Source organism: Falco punctatus (genome assembly GCF_963210335.1).
Source record: "Falco punctatus genome assembly, chromosome: 18".
In the NCBI taxonomy this organism is placed as follows: Eukaryota; Metazoa; Chordata; class Aves; order Falconiformes; family Falconidae; genus Falco; species Falco punctatus.
In genome coordinates this window covers 1,734,341-1,761,830 of record NC_137598.1, presented here as the reverse complement: position 1 = coordinate 1,761,830, position 27,490 = coordinate 1,734,341, and the positions used below count along the sequence as shown (strand labels likewise).

Genomic DNA, 27,490 nt, shown 5'->3' with positions numbered 1-27,490 from the left:
AGACAAAAGTTCCTAAGGAAGGTGGTTGGAGAGAGAATCACTTATTAAATCAAAAGCCACAGTAAGCCATCTGAAAATAGCATCGAGGTTTCTCTTATTTTATATAGCTGCTGGAGGATGTCTCTGCTCTGCAGCTGGCCCCTGAGCTGTGGTGCTGGTCACATTGAAGTTCGCCCTAACCCTTTCTTTGTCAGTTTCCATTTCACTGTGTCTCTAGAGAAGGTGCAATTGTGGTGGTACCAGAAAATGAGAGCTCCAGTTGCTCTCATCAGGCATGGAATGGGACCCTCAGCTGAGCACTGATGCATAACTGGGTTTAGTGCCTTAGTGCCAGAACTCAGTTACAGCCCAGTCAGCAGCATTTGCAGAACCATAGAAAAGTGCTTGAGATGTGTCCCTTGCTCCCAAATGTCATGTGAGCAGAACAGGAAAACTTGGAATTTGAAGAAGGATTATCTTCTCAATCAGAGATTTCTGCCTTGATTTGAATTCCATGTATTCGAGTCTGCTGGGATCCCTGCTTTTCTGCCTGTTGAAAACAGGACTTGGGGGTAGATCCTGGGACTCAGCGCTTCTTTTTCTTTTTTTTTTTTCTTTCTTTTTTTTTTCTTTTTTTTTTTTTTTTTGTGGTCCCAGTTTCTTAAGATGAGACTGTCTTTCCAATCAGGCTCACTGGCTAGCTACTCCCTGAGTCCTGGTCTCTAAAATGGAGCATTAAGTTGTTTTGAGAGACAACATTGCCAGTATCATCTAAGTCCTGTCTCGTTACACCCTGCTTCACAAGTAGTCTTTCTTTTTGATAGAAGTAAGCCTTTCTAATTTTCCTTACCAAAAGGAAAAAAGCTAGCAATATTTATAAAGAACTAAGAATAACAAAAACAACAAAAAAAGCAGTCATCAAAGTAACAGTTTAGCATTTAAAAAGACACTGGGTAGATTCAGACTTACCTGTTCACCTGGGCAAATAAGGCAAGAGAAGTGGATGGAAGAGTCTTGTGTTCTATAGGCTTTTATACCATGTTCCAGACGGCCTGCAGACCAGAGACATATATTATGCATGAAATTATTTAATGATCTGTACTTTTGTATGCAAAATCCACCAAACTGATCACCCCTTTTTTTTTCCTTTCAAAAGTTCTTTTAGTATTGCTCTGTTTTTTTTCCCCTCCCCTTATTACATTCATATTTCAGTATAGACAAAGCTTTCATCTTCACCAGTGTGCACCCACTTAATTGCTTGGAAGACTGTGGTGACTCGTTTGAATTACACCAATAATTATGTCGCCTCCTAAGGCCAATGTACATTTTATGTTTCATTTTAGTCATCAAGACACTGCTTAAGGGGAGTGTATGTGATGCACAGCCCTTACTCAAGACTTCACTCCTTTAGGTGAATAATCATTTAGCTCTGAGGTGGCAGCCTGGGCTCAATTCACAAGCATTTCCATTTCAAGGACTCAGCTTTACCACAAGACAAGATGTATAATAGATATTCCCAAATTTTGCACTTCTGCACTGTTTCAATCCTGCACAAACATACAGCTGAGAAAAGCACCAAATCTCCATGAGTATTGTAAAGTTTAATGAAAACTAGGACCAGTGAGAACTGCTGACCAGAGACAATATAACATGTTCTTGAACTGCTTGGGCTAACCCAGTTTTCCCAGTTTGTGTGAATACAGCTAATACAAACACATATAAGAATGCATTTCTTTACCCAATTATAAATTTTAACTTCATTTTCCATGCCAAAGTCAAATAATCACAGTTTTAAGGAAAGGGCTTGATTATCTTATTACTTTGTAATGTTTATTAACTGTCTCTAATTCTCAATACGAGTTCTATGCAGTCTCTCATCTGAGGATTATCATCACCATTATTCCTACCTGAAATCCCAGTAAGTCACCACGATGTGCTGCAGTTTTCACATCAAATTAAGTATGAATGTACATGTTAAGGATTGCTTTCAAGCACTGGTTCTTAGAGGCAGCGCTCTGCCCGAGCTAAACCACGGCGTCAGCAGATGTTACACCCAGCAGTTCTCCATTATATTTATCATTACACGATTTGTGTACTCCAGCTTGCTGGAAATACTTGCACAGGCGGAAAGTACGCAAAAAGCAGGGATCAGGTCTCTCCTTTTAACACCACCATCCCTCAGCAAGAGATATGAATTAACTCTAAATGAAGAGTGTCTTTATACATAGGTTACTCTTGGTCTTCAGAAGAACAAAGGACTTCAAAGTTCAGAACAGCTTTTCACTAATGGCTCAAATATGAAAAGTTTCATGCTACCTAATGTTCAAGGTACGCGACAAGATCTCAGCACTTGCATCACGGGGCTAATAAGCTAATTTCAAAGCATGGGAGTCAAGATCACTCAAAGGACTTCACAAACTAATTCAAGAATTCAGGATTTTTTTTAATTAAAAATTTGCATAATTGATTTTAAAAAATAAAGCCAAATCTTCTGCAAAAAATCCTATAACTCTATATATATAACTCTCCACATGAAAATTCTCCTCTCTTTTTCTATGAAGGAGAGAGTCTTTTTCTTCCTTTTCCTTAAAATTTCTACTATCCAACATACTACGTGTAGTCTTTGTATATATTTTTTAAAATTATTTCCTTATAGTAGGTGAAAGCTATCACTTACCTTTCATCTGTAAAATAAGATAGCCAAGGAATGCTAGCTTTGCCTCACTTCCCTCTAGGGATATAAACAACATTTCTTGGAGGGTATACAATGTTTTAGAAACAGACTCATTAACAGCCTGGAAATGTTTTCATTGATATTCTGCCAGTTTAGTCTAATTAACACCTAGAGTTCACCCCAAAGGTTGAGAGCCTTTGGATCTCGCTTTTTGGGATTGTTAAGGCTGGTGAACCAGGACGTAACAGCTCTCACTTCTGGATTGGTAATGGAATTTCACATTCTACGCACTCAATTAAAACCTTTTGTCTAACAACAGAGTGTTCCCATGGCAGGCTGGTGAACTACCAAATTGCCGAAGAGCTGACAAATTATGTACATGAATTGAAATTTGTATAGTCTTTATGTTGACTTCAGAGGCTTGAGTGTAATAGTGCAAGGCATTCAAATGATCCGCAGGTCTTTGAGATGAAAGAAGCTTTGAGGAAGGCTTTTCATCTGATGCCAGGATGAGACTAGACTGGTACATAAACCATAAGCAATTTAACTACTGGCAACACTTTAACTATTGGGGACAATTTAACCAGCTGCAACAGAATTTATGGAATTAGAATTATTTGAATGCCTCAACCCTTCACAACATGAGAATCTCTTCAATTTTTCCCCAAAATCTAGCTTCAGTGGCTGTTGCAAATCTTGCTTAAATCTCAGGCCCTTACCTTTAGGGGAAACAATTGCAAGGATTTCTAAAGGCTTTAAGGCCTAAAAGTTTCCTACATTTATTTTATGTTAGCACACTTCATTCAAAATAAGCTTTTTGTTGGAATTCTGTAGGGCTGCAGCCAGAACAGTCAAGACAGCTAGGTTTTTATAAGGAGTCCTAAAACACAGTGTTTATACAGTAAATAGCAAGTAAATTGATTAAACAGTTTTGCTCCCTGGGACGAAAAGCTATGTATACCTCCTTCGAGAATTCTGCTGCTGTTCATGTTTTACTTCACAAACCCAAGTGTTCAAGCAGTGAGTTGATGGTAAAAGAATGCAAATCTTTCTTTGCACCCTGCAGCTCCAGGCCAAAGTTATTGAGAGTGTGAATCACAACAGGATTCCTTAAAACAAATATCATTGTATGCTAGATTAGATACCCTGTTATTCTGTTAGATCATAAAATGCTCCCAGCCTTGACAATAATTTCTTGGCAGAGATGCAGAAAGCCAAGTGTTATGATGAGTCAGTGTGGTATCAACATGCATTTCAGCTGCAAAATTAAATATTTTCTTGATCTTGAGCTATAAGCATGTGGTCTCCTCTTATTAGTGGCCCCAGTAGTATTCATATCATGTCTCTGCCTGGTAGAGATCTACGCAGTGATGAATTTCACCCAGAACAAGTTTCAAAAGGATGTAGGAGGGGAAGGAAAAATAACAGAAGACTGCAGACACAATAAAAGCATATATTTAATAATACCAAAGAGTGGATTAAAATACCGCAAAGCAACAGGTTTCAATATGGGAAGAATGGCACATCTCATGGTGATGTATTCCAGACAGAGTTCATCTTTCAGTGTAGCATCACACCTTGACAATCAAGTCCCATCTACAGTTCAAGTTATAAGTTTTACACCAGGCAGTATCAAATACAATGATACACAGCAGAACTACATACTTGATTAGAAATATAAAGTAGTGTAAGAAGAGTAGGGGCCTCATTTTAGGGAATCATTAAGTCCCACAGCCCCATTAACTTCAGGTGGAGTTGTGGGTGTCATCTGGAAGCCACAGCCATGAGCTGAGTCTTGCATGCAGTCGTGCTTCAGTGTTTCTGGTCATTTCTTTCTGCTTGCTCCTCACACTTTAGCACTGCCCCTAGAAGCCACTGCGGTAGGTGTTGTAGCGACGGTAGGGTCGGCTGTACCCACTGCCCAGGCCTGGATAGCCAAAGCTCCCAAACCCCAAGGAGCTGCCAGAGGAGATGGGGACCCCTCCAGCACTGAGAGCGCTCCCGACAGCTGCAGATGCTGAGGATCCCACAGCGGTGTTCTGGGGGAAGGAGCTGAGGATGGGTCCGGGCAGGGTCACCACCACGGGAGAGGGCTGGATCACCACGCGGGAGTCCTGGCACTGCCTGACGCAGGGCTCGTTGCAGCTGTTGGCAAGCGGGGTTGGGCCACAGGAGGTGGGTGGACACCGCTCATAGCAGGACATGTCTGCAGGATGGAGATAAGTCTGAAATACAGGATCAGAAGTGAATGCAATCTAGTTGTATTGCACCTAAATTTATGCAGCTCAGATATCAGGACAACAGAAGCTTTACAGGAATCCTTTTAGGAGTTGAGTGGGAAGGGAGTTGAGCAGAAAACCAAAATGTGAAACATGCTCCAAGAAGATGGAGGCTGAAATACTCCTCTCTTGGCTGTTTGGCTATCCAGTGGAATAGCTGGCAGCACAACAAAAGGATGCATACCTGTATCATTACTTTAATTTTAGTCTTTTGATTGGCTGTATGTCTGGAAAAACACTACTGAGATCCAGTTCCAGGTATTCAGAGCATTGTAGAAGTAGTAATTATGAGTAATACATAGCCACAAATGTACTTACGGATGGAGTTCAACAGACAGCTGGAAAATGAAATTTAATTATTTTTCCAGCTACCATGTTCACCTATGAAGAGGTACAAATTTCAATACAATTAAGCATACTTGAAGTTGAGGTCTTTGGAAATCTTTCCCAGACAAGCTGTCCACAGATGTGCCATCTATGAGAAAGCCAGGAGTTCCCTGCATATTCCCTGTGTCTGCTTCCAACACACCAATAAAAACCAAGTTCACTGTTTGCTGTGCCCATCTCAGTTGGATAGATGCTCAGCTCTCCTCTGGTTTTGCTGTTCTTTCCCCTTGTCCTCAGTCTCTGAAACCACTTCTCTAAACCTGCAGGAGATATCCTTGCACTCTATAACACAATTTCAAAATTCGGCAACTAAGATACCCAGCAGAACTTTTTGATGACGTCTATCATATTGAAGTCCACATTGATTACTATAGCAGAAGGACGTTGAGGATACGTGATTAGAGCCAATATCCTTGCTGAACTCAGTATGACTATTCCTTCTAAACTCAGTGCTCAGCTTTGTTTTCTCTTTGTTTGGAATGTGGTAGTTAGAGCTCATAAACTTATGGTACGACATTTAAATTGATATTTAAAACCCACAAACCTCTGCTTTGAACCTTCCTAGCTTCCTTGCTCTCCAGCTGTTTCTTTTAGAATCTGGTTCATTTTACCCTTTTCTTCCCCACTGTGCCCAGTAATAGATTCGTCATAATAAAAATGGGAACACTGGAGAAGCTTCCCATGGAAGAAACAACAAAGAAATTTTTCTAGATGACATTTCTGAAGATAAATGCATCCACATCCTTTACAAACACTGTTGTTTTCATATCAAACCAGCTGAAATTTCAGGCATTACAGGTGATGGATAAGACCCTTAAAGATATAAAATGCACATTGCTACTTGAAAGATGACTGAGCACATAAATCTCTAATAACAGAATCATAGAATGGTTTGAGTTAGAAGGGACCTTTAAAAATCACCTAGTTCCAACCCCCTTGCACAGGTATTCTACTCATTCACTTTGTAAATCTTTATTGTTATTAGGATTTGCTAAGTCACTTAGCATGTCTGAAAGCCCACATTTGAATAAATTTATATCACCATTTCAAGGATCTATATAGCCAACTCAGGACTCCAGAAATACCTGCAATTCTAGCAGCAAAAAATCTACTTTTTAAAAAAGAAAAATTCTTCCCCCAGAACAATCCAGCAACTAGAGAACACTGTGGAGGAAAAAGAACAGCAATCAAATTGTATGAAGGCAAGAATACAGCAAATAGAAAAAGAGAAGTAGATTCGAACTAACCTTGTTCACAAAAGAGGAAAAAGGTAAGAGAAGTGGTAGGAAGGACCTTGAGTTGAGTTAGCTTTTATACTGCATCTCAGATGGCCTGAGGACCACAGACGTCCTTTGTGCATGAAATTATTTACCAACGAGTATGTCCTGAATGCAAAATGCTTCCAACTGATTAAATGTCTTTTCCTCACTGTTTAATACTTTGTTTTGATTTCCTTATCTCCTGACAGACATATTCCGTCATACAAGTTTCTCTCATCTTCTGGTATTATGGACCAAATTTATTTCAGTGCCACCTTTCAGTCACAAAAAAATTTATGCTCCAGTGTATGTTTCACTTTAGTCATAAGGAAAAATACTAAGAAGAATGTATACAATATACAATTCATCATTCAAAGTTGTTCTTTTATTAAAAATTTGAGTGTAAATCCTTAGTAAATTCCAGTCTCCACCAGCGTTTACAAAGTTGTGATTCCAGCCAAGCATAAGAACAATCTAGACTGAACTCCTGTGTTTTGTGAAGGCCCTGCAAAAAAAACCCGAGCATGTGCACACCTGAAATCCTACTGAATCTGATGAGAGAGAATTAGAGCCCTTTGTGAAATTGAGAAAAAAAAAAAAAAAGTATTATATCATACCAGATTTGGATAGTAGCACACTACTACTGCAGTAACACAGGCTGAGGCACAGCTGCTAGCACACAGGGACAGTGAAATGTGAATTATCAGTTCTTTTACAAAGGGAACCTATAACTCCCTTCTGTACCATCTCAGACCACAAACATGAATAGCACTTCACACGTCATCTTGAGGAAACACACGAATTTTAAACTGTTTTGAGGTATTGCCCTTGCACAAGCTTAAGTGTGGAGTCATTGGAGGAAAAAAACACACGAAGGGCTATTTGCCATTGTATTTTTTTCCCTTGCTTCCCTCATTTACACTGCAGACTGATGGAAGTTCATTGTGTAAGTGGAATATATATACAAAATTTTAGTATGTTTTTTAACTTCACTGTGCAGTCTCTCTCCTGTACAAGCTGCAGGGTTTGAACTTCTCCTTGGAGAAGAGGTATTAAATAGTGTGCATGAGGATTCATAGAGATCTGGGAAACAAAAGTTCTTGTCTTAGTTTCCTAAAGAAGAAAGGCATTAAAGTCCTTCACAATTTTCACTAACAATGTGCTTATTCACAGAATTAAGTTATCAAACTGTTCATGATACATAAAGAGGTTTTAACGCCCTCATCATCCACCCGATGGGATGTCTCTAAAACCTCTGAACCAAGATCATTCTTTGCCATCTGTAAGCCCACACATAGGTTTATACATTCACAAAGTGAAGCCATTTGTATTTTAACAGACTATGAAAACCAGCCTTGAACAATTTAAAAACAAAAATAAAAATCAGCCTTTTATAAAGTTTTAAACAGATTTTCATACTTCAATAAAATTATCTAAAGGAACCCATGTACACTCTGAAGTATTTCCCTTCCTTTCCAGACCTAAACAGTGCTACCAACCCATAAACATGTAAACATGTACATTTTTGAAATACAAATTTTTCTGTAGCATCAGGTGCTTGCTGGCAACCTGGAGAATTTATTTTCCTGTACACTTGTAACAATAGCCACAGTTTTCAACACTTCTGCTTCCTTTTATTAACATGAGAGCTTCTATCTGGTATACTACCTCATATTTTAAAAACAAACTCATCAGAGATCACTGCAGTATTTCCAAAAAGACTCCTGAACTGTCTCCTGACCATGGCTCAGCTCCAGATTAGTCTGACTGCCTGAAAGAACTCATCCAAGAGGCTTGAAGTCCTCCTTGGAGATCTCCTCAGAGATTTTTTTAAAAGATGGTGAACAAGTTAACCGGCAATTGTTCTTAAGTGGGTCAGACAGGAAATTGCACACAAAGAGTTTAGGAAATGTCTTGAATGTAATCTTAGATTGTGCTCCTGAGACACCCACAAGCTAACAAATTGCTGAGGAGCTGGAAAAAAGTCTTTATTAGACTGAGCATGCAGTAATTTCATGTTGACACTCACAGAGTCAGTATAAAAGTACCATAAATTAAAAGTACCCATAATTTGTGAAGATGAAAGATTTTTTTATGGGTAGAGTATGCTTCTCATGCAATGCCAGGATGAATGCAGACTGGAAAACAAAAGCAAAACAATTTCATTATCAAGAAAAGGTTCCAACTGCAAAAATGTATGTGGGAACTAACTCATGCAAAAATGGATGTCTCAATTGTCTCATACATTCATAAACATCCATATGCATAGTTATTGTACCAATTTCTTCAGTCTTAAAGTACAAACATGGCTTTCAAATTTATGTTCACATTCTTCAGGAGCTCTAACGCTAATGATTTAGTAAAGGCTTCAACATCGTACACAAACACAGCATGATGCCATGCTGTCTGAAGATGGCTAGTGCCAGGACACTGCTTGCTTTTCTTCTTTTAAATCAGCAAGCCTAGATTTAGGGGCTTATGGCAGAGAGTAGTTCTCCAAGCTTTTTCATTCACAACAAGCAACACAAAATGTACCTTTCAGGACATGCTGTTGTTGTACATAGGCCACTTAATGGGATATTTCATCCTCCTGAAATTCATTGCTGTACTCTTTAGGCTACATGTCCATTTGCATTATAGAAAGTCGCCTTCCTGCCACCAAGAATTCTTTGATGTACATCAGAGTGAAATCAGTGATCCCTCACAGATCTGAGCGAATAACTAATTACTTCATTCATACCAATTCTGTCAACAGGGCACTATATGCTTGTGCATGCATTGCAGTCCTTTGAATTATTTGTTTAGAAAATACGCTCATAGAAACCAATATTTAAGTAAAGACTCTACTCAGTTTCATACCTATGGATTTCCCATCTTTCATACTTTTTTTGCTGCCTCAAGCCACAACCTAAAAGGGGGCATATACTATCTTATCTCTAAACTATATTTTACCCTCGTTTAGAAACTTTGTATGTAAGTAATTCTTAAGTAAAGAAAACTCAGAACATAAGGGTAAAACATTTGGGGGAAAAAAAATAAACCTACATCTTTTCCCATTCTGTGTGGACATTTGGAGTGGTTCCCACACTGAACTTGAATGCCGGTATCTTCCCACTGGTTCCTCCACTATTTCTATCTCAGCACTATGGAATTTTAATTACACAACTCTCATTCTTACTGCTTTCCTCTGCTGTGTCCTGCAGGACCCCAAGTAGCTCCAGGGGGAGAGCCAAGGAGTTGATACAATAAAAAACTTGGATAATTTTCTCAAAGTCTATGTGCCTACTGACAAAGGTATTCTTTATTGTTCTTTAATGACTCTTACTTGCACACAATGTGCTGAATTTTAACACCTTTGAGAAAATTCCCAGATGGTGAGCAACAGGATTAAAACCAAACTGATCTTAAGGGAAATACCTATGGCCATTCGTCTAGTTTTTCACTCACATAATTTTTCCTCTATATTATGAGTCCTTGTGTGGATTAGCTAAGGAATAATACTTCTCAGATTTTGTTTCAGGCTTGAAAGAGAGGACCTCAAAGCCCATCATAAAAATTTATTAATAATACAATAATATAAAGAGTCTTATTACTCTAATAAGGTTTGAACACTCACATCACCTTTAAAGTCTTGAGTGAAGAGCACTAAAAGTGTATAATGGTTTAAACTTCAAAGTCTGGTAGCATTCAATCTAACCAAAAATATACACCCAAATATTGCTTCTGAAACAATTATTATGCATTTTCAAATTCTCAGAGTTTAAAAGATGTCAATTCAGTGATAAGCTCTAAACCTGAAATAGCACAATTTTACTTTTAAAACCAGAAGTGCAAAAAAATTTGGAAAAAAACCCTAGCAAAAGATATACATATATATATATGTAAACCATTTCAATGCTTCACCAGAGCATGAACAATGATATTATTCTTATTATGTAGACTGAGGTAAATATTCAATTCGCATTTTCCATTGAGAAGGTACTCTGCATAGTTTTTTTCAATATAGTGAAAAATTCCACCTTGAGGGAATGAAAAAGTGAGAAGAAAACCACACTTAAACCGAAATTTTTATGCAGCATCAGTTTAATGATAAATAGACAAGTAGCATTCCACAAAAAAAACCGGAATATATATATATATATTAAAAAATTAAAGAAGCCATGTAAACCATTCCAACTGCAAGAGAGCAAGCAAGATTCCACTATTCCTTAATTACTACACAAACCCCTCTACTGATCATTTAAAAGTAATCCATTATATCAAGACAATGTGAGATCAAAATCACAGATGAAAGGAAAGTCATCAAAAGCAGGAATATCAATAACAAGAAAATATGGCCATGTGTCCAGATAGCACCTTAATTCCTCCTTTGCAGGAGGGCACGCGGGTGCTCAGCCCATCTGGAAACTCTGGCCAGCAGCTCCGTCCTCAGTCCGGCACCTGGCTTTGGGCTTCCCGGTCAATGCACTCGCTGGACGTCCGGCCCGGCTTTAGCAGGGCAGGCATCTTCTGCTCGTGTAGCGGCCACCGAGGCCAGAGAGGCTAAAGCCCCCGGAGTTGATGGGCACTCCCTCCTCACTCAGGATGCTGCCCACAGCAGCGGAGGTGCTGGATCCCACGGCGGTGTTCTGGGGGAAGGAGCTGAGGATGGGTCCGGGCAGGGTCACCACCACGGGAGAGGGCTGGATCACCACGCGGGAGTCCTGGCACTGCCTGACGCAGGGCTCGTTGCAGCTGTTGGCAAGCGGGGTTGGGCCACAGGGGCGGCACAGATCGTAGCAGGACATGGCTGAGGGACGGAGGTGCACCTGGGAGGGAGGGCACGGAAAGCACACGCAGCATGAGAGGGGCAGCCTGACAGCCTGCTCGGCAAGAGCAACGCCACAGGCTGGGGAGCAGGGACAGCCTGCGTTCGGGAGAAGAGAGATTCAAGAGCCCAGAGCCCACAGGGAGCCTGGAAAACAAAGCCCAGGATCTTCTCCTGCAGCAGACAGTGAGGTGGACAGAGACACCGGGAGCACGATGAAGGAGCAAGGCTCTCAACAAAAGCTACACCGAGACAAAGGGACAAAGAGGAGAAGAAGAGAAAGAGGAGAGTGAGGCAAAGGTGTTTGCAGCTCACCTTGTTCACCAAGGAGGAGAAGGCAGGAGAAGTGGATGAGGATACCTGCAGCTGGACTGGCTTTTATACAGCTCCAGACCGCCCCAGGCCCAGAGGCACCCTTTGTGCATGTAATGTGTTTACCAACAAGCCCATCTTGCATGCAAAACTTCTCAATTAAAGAAATGAGAACACTGCTTATGTTCCCTGCAACGCTGCCTTTTCATTTCCCTGTTCATGACACGGCCGTTCAGCCACACAGGCTCCTTTCAAGTGACGGTATTAGAGGCCAAAAATTTCCATGGAAAATTAGAAATCAGCACAGGCAGATGATGCAACCAATGATGAGGAGTGTCCCACCTCACCAGGTGATGCCAGACCCTTGCCCTCCAGGGCCTCACTTGAAGGATTCTCATAATATATGAGGCATGTTTTCTGGCCTTCCTAAAATTTAAGGCCAGATTTCAATATTTGCTGTGACAGTAGTCGCCATATCCATCACAGTACGCAATATTTTACTCTATCAATGTTAGGTTTAAGTTACTCAGTCAGCATGTAAGTTGACTAAAACACTTTTAGGTTCTATTTTCAAAACATTTTAATCAAGATAAATCCGTACGCTCTTTGTTATTCCTTAACTTACTTGGACAACCTCCAGCAGCCTCCAGTGAACAGAAGAAGAATGTTTGAGAGGTGGATAGACTGGTCTCCAACACACATGAAGTGTACTCCCCACCCAAACTCCAAAAGTCAGTGTTGGGGCTTCCCAATTGTTCATTTTTCATCTGCAAAGGTACCAAACACCTCGTCTTTGACCTGACACATTATCTCCATAACAGGCACTGCAAAAACCCTGGATAGCTTTCCATGAGACAATAAACTCATCACAAGTACTCATGGTGGGGGAACATCAGCAAGGGCATGCTGGAGTCCAGCAGACATAAGGATCTCCATTTCCTCTGCCCAAACGTCTCAGCATACGCACACATCCAGTTTCCCAGTGGCCTGTGCAACACCCACAGTCAGAACCTACTGGGCTCCAGTGACGGCCCAGAGCATGTTCTCTCTGGTCACGTCCTGCAGATGCTGCCTTCCCTCCCTGGTACCATCTTCTCACCCCACCTTGCTCCTGCTGGCAGCTCAGCCTGGCTCGGGAGCGTTGCTGGAGAGGGCACTTCCTGAGGGCCTTCGTGCAGAGCAGGGCACAGGGGCCTTGCAGTGGCAGCTGTCCTGCAGGGAAGACCGGCCTTGAGCCATGGCAAAAGGCACTGCAGGGGTTCACGCAGCCTATGGGACAGAACAGGAGGTGCCCCTCACTCCACCTGAAACAGGACTGGGGCACGGGATAAAAACACCGGCTGTGGAGGACTAGAGCACGTTGGAGCAAGGCAGAGGCAGTTGTCCTCTCCCACATCTCCTGTGGCAGGAGCAACCACCACATCCCGGTGGAGTAGGCCCCACCAACTACACGCCGCCTCCATGCACCAGCAAAGTCACTTTCCTCCCTGACATCTGAGGTCTTGCAATCCAGGGCAGAAAGAGACAATGGCTGCATCGTGGAGGGTGCCTTCTTTCCTTCCCCTGCTGTGCAAGGGAACGAGAGGGACTTGCAAAATGCCCACACTTCACTGTCATGGCCCACAGGCCACGTGGCCTCCCAAGCAGGGACTGTGGCGCTGTGCCAGTGTTGCTGAGTACTTGAGAAAAACGGCCTGGTGGGCACAAAGAGGTGGCCTGTGGGCAGAAGTGAAGGTTCACAATTCCATTGGCATCTGGCACACATCAAGCACCTCTTGGAGCTATTGAAACACGGCAAGGGATATGCCATTAGCCACAAAGGTATGGTGTTCAGGACCAAGTGATGTGGCTGGCCTCAGGAAGGACATACCACATATAAAGCGAGTCCCATACAATTGTGGGAGAGGGGGTCAAATGGAGAAGGAGCAGTGTGGTCTGACCTCTGGAGGAAGGAGATACAGCACAGACAGTAGAATCTAACCAACAGGAAAGCCTTGTGGCAGCCTAATAGTTTGTTTGTGCTGCAACAAGGCTTTACCATTGGTTAGATCAAGGGTCCTCAAACTAAGGTCCATGGGCCAGATATAGCCCCCCAGGGTCCTCAAGCCAGCCCCCGGTATTTACAGAACCCCACCACCAGGAGTTGGGGGGAAACCAAGCAGCCGCAGATGACTTCCTGCTACTTAACCCACATGCCAGGCCCTGTTTAAAATGTTTGAGGACCCCTGGGTCAGACTCTACTACCTGTTCAGCAGCACCTTCCTCCAGAGGTCAAACAACACTGAAACACCTACATCTGACCGCACACTCCTCAGGGCTATTTAACCACTTAGCAGGAACAAGCTACAGCTGCACATCATCCAGGTCAAGCAACCCACTGCCTCTGAGGCAAGGCCACAGCTGCATGTTATCAATGTCAATCAACCCACTGCCTTCATTCCCCTACACCATACAAGTGACCATTTCAGTTAAACACCCACCCCCAACCCCCCAGGAATAATAGAAAAGCACAACATCCCTTCAGCCACACATTTCCCTGTGTAGCATCCCATCTCCCTCTGAACAGTTTGGCTGGGCATCCCAGGAGGGAAGGAACATGAGGAGACATCAAGTTACAATGCAGCATCAGCTTTAATGAGTCTAAAGAAAGAAACAAAGCAGTGTGTGTTGGAAGGGACACGGTCCAGGCTGCTACAAGGGCAGTGACAGCCCTCACAGCAATGGGACGCATGTCATGAATACACATGGGGAGAGGGGGATGAGCAGGACCCCTCTCAGCTTGCTTCAGGATGAACCCATGGCACAGGACAGCACGAGGCATCAGGGCATCATGAAATGGAGAAGAAAGCGGGAGGAGAAGGAGATGACAACACCAGCCGGCCGTGTTTCCAGACAGCCCAGGATGGCACCTGGCTTCCTTCCCTCCTTTGCAGGAGGGCACGCGGGTGCTCAGCCCATCTGGAAACTCTGGCCAGCAGCTCCGTCCTCAGTCCGGCACCTGGCTTTGGGCTTCCCGGTCAATGCACTCGCTGGACGTCCGGCCCGGCTTTAGCAGGGCAGGCATCTTCTGCTCGTGTAGCGGCCACCGAGGCCAGAGAGGCTAAAGCCCCCGGAGTTGATGGGCACTCCCTCCTCACTCAGGATGCTGCCCACAGCAGCGGAGGTGCTGGATCCCACGGCGGTGTTCTGGGGGAAGGAGCTGAGGATGGGTCCGGGCAGGGTCACCACCACGGGAGAGGGCTGGATCACCACGCGGGAGTCCTGGCACTGCCTGACGCAGGGCTCGTTGCAGCTGTTGGCAAGCGGGGTTGGGCCACAGGGGCGGCACAGATCGTAGCAGGACATGGCTGAGGGACGGAGGTGCACCTGGGAGGGAGGGCACGGAAAGCACACGCAGCATGAGAGGGGCAGCCTGACAGCCTGCTCGGCAAGAGCAACGCCACAGGCTGGGGAGCAGGGACAGCCTGCGTTCGGGAGAAGAGAGATTCAAGAGCCCAGAGCCCACAGGGAGCCTGGAAAACAAAGCCCAGGATCTTCTCCTGCAGCAGACAGTGAGGTGGACAGAGACACCGGGAGCACGATGAAGGAGCAAGGCTCTCAACAAAAGCTACACCGAGACAAAGGGACAAAGAGGAGAAGAAGAGAAAGAGGAGAGTGAGGCAAAGGTGTTTGCAGCTCACCTTGTTCACCAAGGAGGAGAAGGCAGGAGAAGTGGATGAGGATACCTGCAGCTGGACTGGCTTTTATACAGCTCCAGACCGCCCCAGGCCCAGAGGCACCCTTTGTGCATGTAATGTGTTTACCAACAAGCCCATCTTGCATGCAAAACTTCTCAATTAAAGAAATGAGAACACTGCTTATGTTCCCTGCAACGCTGCCTTTTCATTTCCCTGTTCATGACACGGCCGTTCAGCCACACAGGCTCCTTTCTGTTGCCTTTTTACAGGCGCGCGGTGACCTGGTTCAGGAACGGCACGGCGGCCAACCCCAGGCCGCTCGGTCCATCAGCTCACAGACACCAATGTGGTGGATGGCAAATGGCGTTTATTGCTGAACGACGTGACACTATATAGCCTAGGTTTACAATGTCACTTCCGTCTGCTTACATCATAAATCAAAAGCTGTTGGCTATCTAGAGGGGGGCCCTGTGTTTCCGTACAGCGCGAGATCTTCCGGCCGCCAGGCCCTACCTAGCAACATTTCCCCCCCCTCTATGCTTAACTAAACAGGCTAAAATAGTAAAAATATTTCTAAAAAAGAGTATAAAGATAAGGCACACTAAGCAATTGGCACTTAGGAAGCGACTGGGGGTAATGGAGTGTAGCTTGGGATACTTGGGAGAGCCAGGGAAAATTGGGGAAAATACTGATCAAGTACATTTTTAAAGCAGTTGTTGGTGTTCTACAAACATGATGTTGACCCTTTCTAGCCGGCTCTGGATCCCCCCTGTGGGGGCTGTATCGCCGTTGTCTGGACTCCGCTGGTGCAGAGCTCTCAGATGCGGACAGGCCGCTTGTCGACTCGTTGTCTTCTCTTGACACCAGGGTATACTGGTTACGGGGGTGTCCGATGATCCGGTCCTGCAGATAAAAACTCACAATTTTCATTAGTTTTATTGTGGACCATGGCGATGGCTTGGCAATAACTCTAGAAGTTACGCGAATAGCCTTTCTAGCTGCACGGGTGGTTGCCATAACTTCATGGGCCCGCAGGCCCTGGGCTTATGCTTGGGGGGTAATCATTGTTGGGTCTGTACCCATCAACCGCTGTAGACTGGAGCCGTGTAGCGGATGATCCGCTCCGGTTACTCAGGCTAACTGCCTCGCACAGTTCTCTTCCCATTCTTGTTTAAACACAATCATCCCTGCCCCGTCAAAAATCAACCTACAGGTCTGTTTTATATCGAACGGGAGCAAATCATCTCCCCCAAAAACTCCATCTATGAGGGTGGAGACCATGGCCGAATTGAGTCCTTTGTCTGCTATTGCTTTAACAATCGCTTGTATATCCTTAGGGTTTAAGGGCGAATGAACCCTCTGTCCCCCGTCCGTCACTCGGACCGGGAATGCTAGTGTGTCTGTTGGGGCCCAATCGGCACATGCAATTTGTATTTTTTTCCAATCAGTGAGAGTAATTTCTGTCCCCTTATGTTTTTCTTTTTCCGTGAGTGGTGATATTTTGGTCTTTGTATTTGCAAGCCAAGTCTCCCATGCAGAGTCTGAGTCGGAGTCAGAGTCCGACTGACTGCTCTCTTCCGGGTGTTGGTGGTATGTGGTCGGGCTTCGGCCCCTCCCCTTTCTTGTGTAATTGGGCGGTTCTTTCCCTTTTTGCCCGCCCTGCCTTCCGCTTGGGGAGGCGCCTGCCTTATGAGGACGGTTTTGGGGAGGGTCATTCTGATTAGCTTTCCGCCCCTCGCTCGTGATCTTTTCCCTTTTTTGGTCATGCCAATCACTCTTTTCCTTCCCATTCTCCTCCCCCTCCCCTTTGTGTGCGCTTGTTAACTCTAGCGCTCCCCCCCTGCTCCCGCCGGGGGTGGTCTCGCCCCGCCCTTCTTCTTGCTGCTCGGCGACATCTTGGGGCACATATGGTGGTGGTTCAATCCGTGTATTTTCAGCCTCGGCTTTCGCCTCAGCATCCCTGGCCTCTGCAGCCAGTTTGCCCCAAAAGGAGTTCGCCGAGGAGTCTGTGGGCGAGCTGAAGATGTTAGAGTCTTTCGGACGCTGAGTGGGCGCGTCACTTTTCTGTCGGCTTTGAGGGTCGACGGAACCCTCCTCAGCCGGGGGGCGTGAGGTTTGCGTAGCCGCCCCAATTCCCACCCGCGGGGTGGTTAACAGACAATCCCTGGCAGCTTTCCAGGTCTCCTGCTCGTGTCTAGCTTTTTGGAGAGCCTGGACGACTTTCCCCCACGCTTTCAGATTTTTCCCACTACCGGTAGACATCGTTTCATCGCATAAAGCGCGGGAACACTTGTCCCACACATCTGGGTGGAGTATATCCACCGGCTGGTCAATGACCCCCAGCTCCAAAAGTCTCGCAACTGCGAGAGTAAAATCTTTGGGCTTACAGTCAATACCCCACTGCTTATGCAGTTGTAATACGACCTTCGCAAGAGCTTCCATCCTCTTGACTGGTCCGGGAGCGTCCTCCCCGCCGGGCTGGTCCTGCCGCTCCGGCCGCCGTTCACCCGACTCCAGGTGATTTTCCCGGGTTTCGGCACCACTTGTTGCCTTTTTTACAGGCGCGCGGTGACCTGGTTCAGGAACGGCACGGCGGCCAACCCCAGGCCGCTCGGTCCATCAGCTCACAGACACCAATGTGGTGGATGGCAAATGGCGTTTATTGCTGAACGACGTGACACTATATAGCCTAGGTTTACAATGTCACTTCCGTCTGCTTACATCATAAATCAAAAGCTGTTGGCTATCTAGAGGGGGGCCCTGTGTTTCCGTACAGCGCGAGATCTTCCGGCCGCCAGGCCCTACCTAGCAACACCTTTCAAGTGACGGTATGAGAAGCCAAAACTTTTCCAGAGGAAATGACACGTCAGCACAGGCAGATGATGCAGCCAGTGATGAGGAGTGTCCCACCTCGCCAGCCCCTTGCCCTGCAGGGCATCACTTTAAAGTGTTTCCGGATGAATGAGGCAGGTCCCCCCAGAGCCCACAGGCTTCAGCCTGGACATCCACATGCAAGGGTCGGCACCATCAGTTGCGCTCTCCCATGCTGTACTCACTCACACCGTGTCACGCATGCTCTTTCTAGGCTGGGCACCTCTGCTCTTGCCTTTCAGACTCTCTTTCTCTCTGAGATTGGGCTTTGATCTCGGCAGAGCTTTGCCTGCCTCTTTTGCCATCTTCCATCCCCACATGCCTTAGGCAGCAGACAGCCCGTGGCTCAGAATGAAGGCTCTTCCCCTCCCAGCGCTCTTTGCTGGACACCTCTGGCTAAGTGTGATGCACGCCTGTGACCAAGGCACGTGTTGACCAATCCATACATGTCCTTCCTCCAGCCCGTGCCTTGCCCACAACTTTGCTTTGGCCATCAAGGCTGCTGGCACAGCACGCACAACCAGATTTGCGGCAGGATTTCCACAGGACACCCAACAGGCTCAGGGGCAAGCAGGGTCCATGACCCTCTGCAGGGACTCCTGGAGAAGCACAGCTCAAGAGGTGCCTCCTGGAGGATCTACCTGAAGCAGGACCAGAGCAGCAGGACCAATGTATTGGCATTGGAGGACATGGGCATGGGAAGGAGGGACCGAGAAGCCAGCTGGCGGGGTCCCACTCCCTCAGTCTTCCCAGCCTGGGGCCTGATGAGGGGGGTGCAAGGATCACTGCTTGGGACGCCTCCAGGCACAGCCTGCGCAGCAGCAAGCGTGGGCTTTCTGGAGAATTTGCTGTGCGTCTGCTCCAGACTCACGTCCCTTCAGGACACTGTGACATACACTGAAGGACTCTGCAATGCTTAATGATTCTGACCACAAAACTGCTCTGGTGGGGGCAGAGAGGCTTTTCCTGCTCCCTTCCAGCCAACGGCAGAGATTCCAGGACACGTCACCAACACTACCCATCACTTTCAGATGAGGCAGGACGATCCCTTTCATTCCATGCCCCTCACCTGCCCATGTTACACACCCATGCTCAGCCTGTGCCTCTTGTGCCAAAATCTAGCAGAGGGCTCACATCTCCCTTTACACAGCTGCCCTGGCTGCACATGCCCCTTCAACTCCCTGGGGGCTCCCTGCAGTTCCAGCCTTGGGAAGATGTGCTGGCAGGAGAAAAGGGCAAGAGCACATTGCAGGCAGTAACGTGCAGTCAGAGCCTTGGCCCGGTGGGTGTCAGCCTGTGCAGAAATGTCCTCCAGCAGGTCAATGGCTTGCCTCACCATCTGGAAGCCAGTATCCAACCACGCTTGTTGCTCTCATGGCCCTTGGGGAAGCTCCTGGATGCCCTTTGCATAATCACACAATACCACACACATTTCCACCACCTGATGCCTCTTCCAATGACTGTGGTTATTGAGGGTTCTCAACTCCTCCAAGCATGATGCTGGTCCACTAGTGGCCCTTACACACACACCCTTTCCCCTCCAGGGCATCCCATCTCCCCCTGGACAGCATTTCTGGGCATCCCAGGAGGGAAGGAACATGAGGAGACATCAAGTTACAATGCAGCATCAGCTTTAATGAGTCTAAAGAAAGAAACAAAGCAGTGTGTGTTGGAAGGGACACGGTCCAGGCTGCTACAAGGGCAGTGACAGCCAGGCATGCCCTCACAGCAATGGGACGCATGTCATGAATACACATGGGGAGAGGGGGATGAGCAGGACCCCTCTCAGCTTGCTTCAGGATGAACCCATGGCACAGGACAGCACGAGGCATCAGGGCATCATGAAATGGAGAAGAAAGCGGGAGGAGAAGGAGATGACAACACCAGCCGGCCGTGTTTCCAGACAGCCCAGGATGGCACCTGGCTTCCTTCCCTCCTTTGCAGGAGGGCACGCGGGTGCTCAGCCCATCTGGAAACTCTGGCCAGCAGCTCCGTCCTCAGTCCGGCACCTGGCTTTGGGCTTCCCGGTCAATGCACTCGCTGGACGTCCGGCCCGGCTTTAGCAGGGCAGGCATCTTCTGCTCGTGTAGCGGCCACCGAGGCCAGAGAGGCTAAAGCCCCCGGAGTTGATGGGCACTCCCTCCTCACTCAGGATGCTGCCCACAGCAGCGGAGGTGCTGGATCCCACGGCGGTGTTCTGGGGGAAGGAGCTGAGGATGGGTCCGGGCAGGGTCACCACCACGGGAGAGGGCTGGATCACCACGCGGGAGTCCTGGCACTGCCTGACGCAGGGCTCGTTGCAGCTGTTGGCAAGCGGGGTTGGGCCACAGGGGCGGCACAGATCGTAGCAGGACATGGCTGAGGGACGGAGGTGCACCTGGGAGGGAGGGCACGGAAAGCACACGCAGCATGAGAGGGGCAGCCTGACAGCCTGCTCGGCAAGAGCAACGCCACAGGCTGGGGAGCAGGGACAGCCTGCGTTCGGGAGAAGAGAGATTCAAGAGCCCAGAGCCCACAGGGAGCCTGGAAAACAAAGCCCAGGATCTTCTCCTGCAGCAGACAGTGAGGTGGACAGAGACACCGGGAGCACGATGAAGGAGCAAGGCTCTCAACAAAAGCTACACCGAGACAAAGGGACAAAGAGGAGAAGAAGAGAAAGAGGAGAGTGAGGCAAAGGTGTTTGCAGCTCACCTTGTTCACCAAGGAGGAGAAGGCAGGAGAAGTGGATGAGGATACCTGCAGCTGGACTGGCTTTTATACAGCTCCAGACCGCCCCAGGCCCAGAGGCACCCTTTGTGCATGTAATGTGTTTACCAACAAGCCCATCTTGCATGCAAAACTTCTCAATTAAAGAAATGAGAACACTGCTTATGTTCCCTGCAACGCTGCCTTTTCATTTCCCTGTTCATGACACGGCCGTTCAGCCACACAGGCTCCTTTCAAGTGACGGTATTAGAGGCCAAAAATTTCCATGGAAAATTAGAAATCAGCACAGGCAGATGATGCAACCAATGATGAGGAGTGTCCCACCTCACCAGGTGATGCCAGACCCTTGCCCTCCAGGGCCTCACTTGAAGGATTCTCATAATATATGAGGCATGTTTTCTGGCCTTCCTAAAATTTAAGGCCAGATTTCAATATTTGCTGTGACAGTAGTCGCCATATCCATCACAGTACGCAATATTTTACTCTATCAATGTTAGGTTTAAGTTACTCAGTCAGCATGTAAGTTGACTAAAACACTTTTAGGTTCTATTTTCAAAACATTTTAATCAAGATAAATCCGTACGCTCTTTGTTATTCCTTAACTTACTTGGACAACCTCCAGCAGCCTCCAGTGAACAGAAGAAGAATGTTTGAGAGGTGGATAGACTGGTCTCCAACACACATGAAGTGTACTCCCCACCCAAACTCCAAAAGTCAGTGTTGGGGCTTCCCAATTGTTCATTTTTCATCTGCAAAGGTACCAAACACCTCGTCTTTGACCTGACACATTATCTCCATAACAGGCACTGCAAAAACCCTGGATAGCTTTCCATGAGACAATAAACTCATCACAAGTACTCATGGTGGGGGAACATCAGCAAGGGCATGCTGGAGTCCAGCAGACATAAGGATCTCCATTTCCTCTGCCCAAACGTCTCAGCATACGCACACATCCAGTTTCCCAGTGGCCTGTGCAACACCCACAGTCAGAACCTACTGGGCTCCAGTGACGGCCCAGAGCATGTTCTCTCTGGTCACGTCCTGCAGATGCTGCCTTCCCTCCCTGGTACCATCTTCTCACCCCACCTTGCTCCTGCTGGCAGCTCAGCCTGGCTCGGGAGCGTTGCTGGAGAGGGCACTTCCTGAGGGCCTTCGTGCGGAGCAGGGCACAGGGGCCTTGCAGTGGCAGCTGTCCTGCAGGGAAGACCGGCCTTGAGCCATGGCAAAAGGCACTGCAGGGGTTCACGCAGCCTATGGGACAGAACAGGAGGTGCCCCTCACTCCACCTGAAACAGGACTGGGGCACGGGATAAAAACACCGGCTGTGGAGGACTAGAGCACGTTGGAGCAAGGCAGAGGCAGTTGTCCTCTCCCACATCTCCTGTGGCAGGAGCAACCACCACATCCCGGTGGAGTAGGCCCCACCAACTACACGCCGCCTCCATGCACCAGCAAAGTCACTTTCCTCCCTGACATCTGAGGTCTTGCAATCCAGGGCAGAAAGAGACAATGGCTGCATCGTGGAGGGTGCCTTCTTTCCTTCCCCTGCTGTGCAAGGGAACGAGAGGGACTTGCAAAATGCCCACACTTCACTGTCATGGCCCACAGGCCACGTGGCCTCCCAAGCAGGGACTGTGGCGCTGTGCCAGTGTTGCTGAGTACTTGAGAAAAACGGCCTGGTGGGCACAAAGAGGTGGCCTGTGGGCAGAAGTGAAGGTTCACAATTCCATTGGCATCTGGCACACATCAAGCACCTCTTGGAGCTATTGAAACACGGCAAGGGATATGCCATTAGCCACAAAGGTATGGTGTTCAGGACCAAGTGATGTGGCTGGCCTCAGGAAGGACATACCACATATAAAGCGAGTCCCATACAATTGTGGGAGAGGGGGTCAAATGGAGAAGGAGCAGTGTGGTCTGACCTCTGGAGGAAGGAGATACAGCACAGACAGTAGAATCTAACCAACAGGAAAGCCTTGTGGCAGCCTAATAGTTTGTTTGTGCTGCAACAAGGCTTTACCATTGGTTAGATCAAGGGTCCTCAAACTAAGGTCCATGGGCCAGATATAGCCCCCCAGGGTCCTCAAGCCAGCCCCCGGTATTTACAGAACCCCACCACCAGGAGTTGGGGGGAAACCAAGCAGCCGCAGATGACTTCCTGCTACTTAACCCACATGCCAGGCCCTGTTTAAAATGTTTGAGGACCCCTGGGTCAGACTCTACTACCTGTTCAGCAGCACCTTCCTCCAGAGGTCAAACAACACTGAAACACCTACATCTGACCGCACACTCCTCAGGGCTATTTAACCACTTAGCAGGAACAAGCTACAGCTGCACATCATCCAGGTCAAGCAACCCACTGCCTCTGAGGCAAGGCCACAGCTGCATGTTATCAATGTCAATCAACCCAATGCCTTCATTCCCCTACACCATACAAGTGACCATTTCAGTTAAACACCCACCCCCAACTCCCCAGGAATAATAGAAAAGCACAACATCCCTTCAGCCACACATTTCCCTGTGTAGCATCCCATCTCCCTCTGAACAGTTTGGCTGGGCATCCCAGGAGGGAAGGAACATGAGGAGACATCAAGTTACAATGCAGCATCAGCTTTAATGAGTCTAAAGAAAGAAACAAAGCAGTGTGTGTTGGAAGGGACACGGTCCAGGCTGCTACAAGGGCAGTGACAGCCAGGCATGCCCTCACAGCAATGGGACGCATGTCATGAATACACATGGGGAGAGGGGGATGAGCAGGACCCCTCTCAGCTTGCTTCAGGATGAACCCATGGCACAGGACAGCACGAGGCATCAGGGCATCATGAAATGGAGAAGAAAGCGGGAGGAGAAGGAGATGACAACACCAGCCGGCCGTGTTTCCAGACAGCCCAGGATGGCACCTGGCTTCCTTCCCTCCTTTGCAGGAGGGCACGCGGGTGCTCAGCCCATCTGGAAACTCTGGCCAGCAGCTCCGTCCTCAGTCCGGCACCTGGCTTTGGGCTTCCCGGTCAATGCACTCGCTGGACGTCCGGCCCGGCTTTAGCAGGGCAGGCATCTTCTGCTCGTGTAGCGGCCACCGAGGCCAGAGAGGCTAAAGCCCCCGGAGTTGATGGGCACTCCCTCCTCACTCAGGATGCTGCCCACAGCAGCGGAGGTGCTGGATCCCACGGCGGTGTTCTGGGGGAAGGAGCTGAGGATGGGTCCGGGCAGGGTCACCACCACGGGAGAGGGCTGGATCACCACGCGGGAGTCCTGGCACTGCCTGACGCAGGGCTCGTTGCAGCTGTTGGCAAGCGGGGTTGGGCCACAGGGGCGGCACAGATCGTAGCAGGACATGGCTGAGGGACGGAGGTGCACCTGGGAGGGAGGGCACGGAAAGCACACGCAGCATGAGAGGGGCAGCCTGACAGCCTGCTCGGCAAGAGCAACGCCACAGGCTGGGGAGCAGGGACAGCCTGCGTTCGGGAGAAGAGAGATTCAAGAGCCCAGAGCCCACAGGGAGCCTGGAAAACAAAGCCCAGGATCTTCTCCTGCAGCAGACAGTGAGGTGGACAGAGACACCGGGAGCACGATGAAGGAGCAAGGCTCTCAACAAAAGCTACACCGAGACAAAGGGACAAAGAGGAGAAGAAGAGAAAGAGGAGAGTGAGGCAAAGGTGTTTGCAGCTCACCTTGTTCACCAAGGAGGAGAAGGCAGGAGAAGTGGATGAGGATACCTGCAGCTGGACTGGCTTTTATACAGCTCCAGACCGCCCCAGGCCCAGAGGCACCCTTTGTGCATGTAATGTGTTTACCAACAAGCCCATCTTGCATGCAAAACTTCTCAATTAAAGAAATGAGAACACTGCTTATGTTCCCTGCAACGCTGCCTTTTCATTTCCCTGTTCATGACACGGCCGTTCAGCCACACAGGCTCCTTTCTGTTGCCTTTTTACAGGCGCGCGGTGACCTGGTTCAGGAACGGCACGGCGGCCAACCCCAGGCCGCTCGGTCCATCAGCTCACAGACACCAATGTGGTGGATGGCAAATGGCGTTTATTGCTGAACGACGTGACACTATATAGCCTAGGTTTACAATGTCACTTCCGTCTGCTTACATCATAAATCAAAAGCTGTTGGCTATCTAGAGGGGGGCCCTGTGTTTCCGTACAGCGCGAGATCTTCCGGCCGCCAGGCCCTACCTAGCAACATTTCCCCCCCCTCTATGCTTAACTAAACAGGCTAAAATAGTAAAAATATTTCTAAAAAAGAGTATAAAGATAAGGCACACTAAGCAATTGGCACTTAGGAAGCGACTGGGGGTAATGGAGTGTAGCTTGGGATACTTGGGAGAGCCAGGGAAAATTGGGGAAAATACTGATCAAGTACATTTTTAAAGCAGTTGTTGGTGTTCTACAAACATGATGTTGACCCTTTCTAGCCGGCTCTGGATCCCCCCTGTGGGGGCTGTATCGCCGTTGTCTGGACTCCGCTGGTGCAGAGCTCTCAGATGCGGACAGGCCGCTTGTCGACTCGTTGTCTTCTCTTGACACCAGGGTATACTGGTTACGGGGGTGTCCGATGATCCGGTCCTGCAGATAAAAACTCACAATTTTCATTAGTTTTATTGTGGACCATGGCGATGGCTTGGCAATAACTCTAGAAGTTACGCGAATAGCCTTTCTAGCTGCACGGGTGGTTGCCATAACTTCATGGGCCCGCAGGCCCTGGGCTTATGCTTGGGGGGTAATCATTGTTGGGTCTGTACCCATCAACCGCTGTAGACTGGAGCCGTGTAGCGGATGATCCGCTCCGGTTACTCGGGCTAACTGCCTCGCACAGTTCTCTTCCCATTCTTGTTTAAACACAATCATCCCTGCCCCGTCAAAAATCAACCTACAGGTCTGTTTTATATCGAACGGGAGCAAATCATCTCCCCCAAAAACTCCATCTATGAGGGTGGAGACCATGGCCGAATTGAGTCCTTTGTCTGCTATTGCTTTAACAATCGCTTGTATATCCTTAGGGTTTAAGGGCGAATGAACCCTCTGTCCCCCGTCCGTCACTCGGACCGGGAATGCTAGTGTGTCTGTTGGGGCCCAATCGGCACATGCAATTTGTATTTTTTTCCAATCAGTGAGAGTAATTTCTGTCCCCTTATGTTTTTCTTTTTCCGTGAGTGGTGATATTTTGGTCTTTGTATTTGCCAGCCAAGTCTGCCATGCAGAGTCTGAGTCGGAGTCAGAGTCCGACTGACTGCTCTCTTCCGGGTGTTGGTGGTATGTGGTCGGGCTTCGGCCCCTCCCCTTTCTTGTGTAATTGGGCGGTTCTTTCCCTTTTTGCCCGCCCTGCCTTCCGCTTGGGGAGGCGCCTGCCTTATAAGGACGGTTTTGGGGAGGGTCATTCTGATTAGCTTTCCGCCCCTCGCTCGTGATCTTTTCCCTTTTTTGGTCATGCCAATCACTCTTTTCCTTCCCATTCTCCTCCCCCTCCCCTTTGTGTGCGCTTGTTAACTCTAGCGCTCCCCCCCTGCTCCCGCCGGGGGTGGTCTCGCCCCGCCCTTCTTCTTGCTGCTCGGCGACATCTTGGGGCACATATGGTGGTGGTTCAATCCGTGTATTTTCAGCCTCGGCTTTCGCCTCAGCATCCCTGGCCTCTGCAGCCAGTTTGCCCCAAAAGGAGTTCGCCGAGGAGTCTGTGGGCGAGCTGAAGATGTTAGAGTCTTTCGGACGCTGAGTGGGCGCGTCACTTTTCTGTCGGCTTTGAGGGTCGACGGAACCCTCCTCAGCCGGGGGGTGTGAGGTTTGCGTAGCCGCCCCAATTCCCACCCGTGGGGTGGTTAACAGACAATCCCTGGCAGCTTTCCAGGTCTCCTGCTCGTGTCTAGCTTTTTGGAGAGCCTGGACGACTTTCCCCCATGCTTTCAGATTTTTCCCACTACCGGTAGACATCGTTTCATCGCATAAAGCGCGGGAACACTTGTCCCACACATCTGGGTGGAGTATATCCACCGGCTGGTCAATGACCCCCAGCTCCAAAAGTCTCGCAACTGCGAGAGTAAAATCTTTGGGCTTACAGTCAATACCCCACTGCTTATGCAGTTGTAATACGACCTTCGCAAGAGCTTCCATCCTCTTGACTGGTCCGGGAGCGTCCTCCCCGCCGGGCTGGTCCTGCCGCTCCGGCCGCCGTTCACCCGACTCCAGGTGATTTTCCCGGGTTTCGGCACCACTTGTTGCCTTTTTTACAGGCGCGCGGTGACCTGGTTCAGGAACGGCACGGCGGCCAACCCCAGGCCGCTCGGTCCATCAGCTCACAGACACCAATGTGGTGGATGGCAAATGGCGTTTATTGCTGAACGACGTGACACTATATAGCCTAGGTTTACAATGTCACTTCCGTCTGCTTACATCATAAATCAAAAGCTGTTGGCTATCTAGAGGGGGGCCCTGTGTTTCCGTACAGCGCGAGATCTTCCGGCCGCCAGGCCCTACCTAGCAACACCTTTCAAGTGACGGTATGAGAAGCCAAAACTTTTCCAGAGGAAATGACATGTCAGC

General features: G+C 48.0%; 5 protein-coding genes across 5 annotated transcripts; all 5 read right to left on the bottom strand.

The window, feature by feature from the left end:
* Positions 1-4,504: 4,504 nt before the first annotated feature.
* On the bottom strand, positions 4,505-4,857 carry LOC308055064 (feather keratin 4-like; the record flags this gene model as incomplete). Its single annotated transcript, XM_080368644.1, has 1 exon — positions 4,505-4,857. The coding sequence occupies one exon, from the start codon at positions 4,855-4,857 to the stop codon at positions 4,519-4,521; it is 339 nt and encodes a 112-aa protein (XP_080224770.1). The 3' UTR covers positions 4,505-4,518.
* A 49-nt stretch (positions 4,858-4,906) lies between these two features.
* LOC308055079 (feather beta keratin) lies at positions 4,907-12,863 on the bottom strand. Its single transcript, XM_080368660.1, has one exon. The coding sequence runs from the start codon at positions 11,363-11,365 to the stop codon at positions 11,069-11,071; it is 297 nt and encodes a 98-aa protein (XP_080224786.1). The 5' UTR covers positions 11,366-12,863; the 3' UTR covers positions 4,907-11,068.
* Positions 12,864-14,411: 1,548 nt separating this feature from the next.
* LOC308055081 (feather beta keratin) lies at positions 14,412-15,145 on the bottom strand. Its single transcript, XM_080368662.1, has one exon. It carries the CDS (start codon positions 15,040-15,042, stop codon positions 14,746-14,748), a length of 297 nt encoding a protein of 98 aa, XP_080224788.1. The 5' UTR covers positions 15,043-15,145; the 3' UTR covers positions 14,412-14,745.
* Positions 15,146-15,334: 189 nt separating this feature from the next.
* Positions 15,335-20,807, bottom strand: LOC308055071 (feather beta keratin). The gene is made up of 2 exons (XM_080368652.1): positions 18,190-20,807; positions 15,335-15,622 (listed from the first exon to the last, which is right to left on the bottom strand). The coding sequence occupies exon 1, from the start codon at positions 20,599-20,601 to the stop codon at positions 20,305-20,307; it is 297 nt and encodes a 98-aa protein (XP_080224778.1). The 5' UTR covers positions 20,602-20,807; the 3' UTR covers positions 15,335-15,622; positions 18,190-20,304.
* A 2,629-nt stretch (positions 20,808-23,436) lies between these two features.
* LOC308055072 (feather beta keratin) lies at positions 23,437-27,483 on the bottom strand. The gene is made up of 2 exons (XM_080368653.1): positions 27,435-27,483; positions 23,437-24,867 (listed from the first exon to the last, which is right to left on the bottom strand). The coding sequence occupies exon 2, from the start codon at positions 24,285-24,287 to the stop codon at positions 23,991-23,993; it is 297 nt and encodes a 98-aa protein (XP_080224779.1). The 5' UTR covers positions 24,288-24,867; positions 27,435-27,483; the 3' UTR covers positions 23,437-23,990.
* Positions 27,484-27,490: the final 7 nt, after the last annotated feature.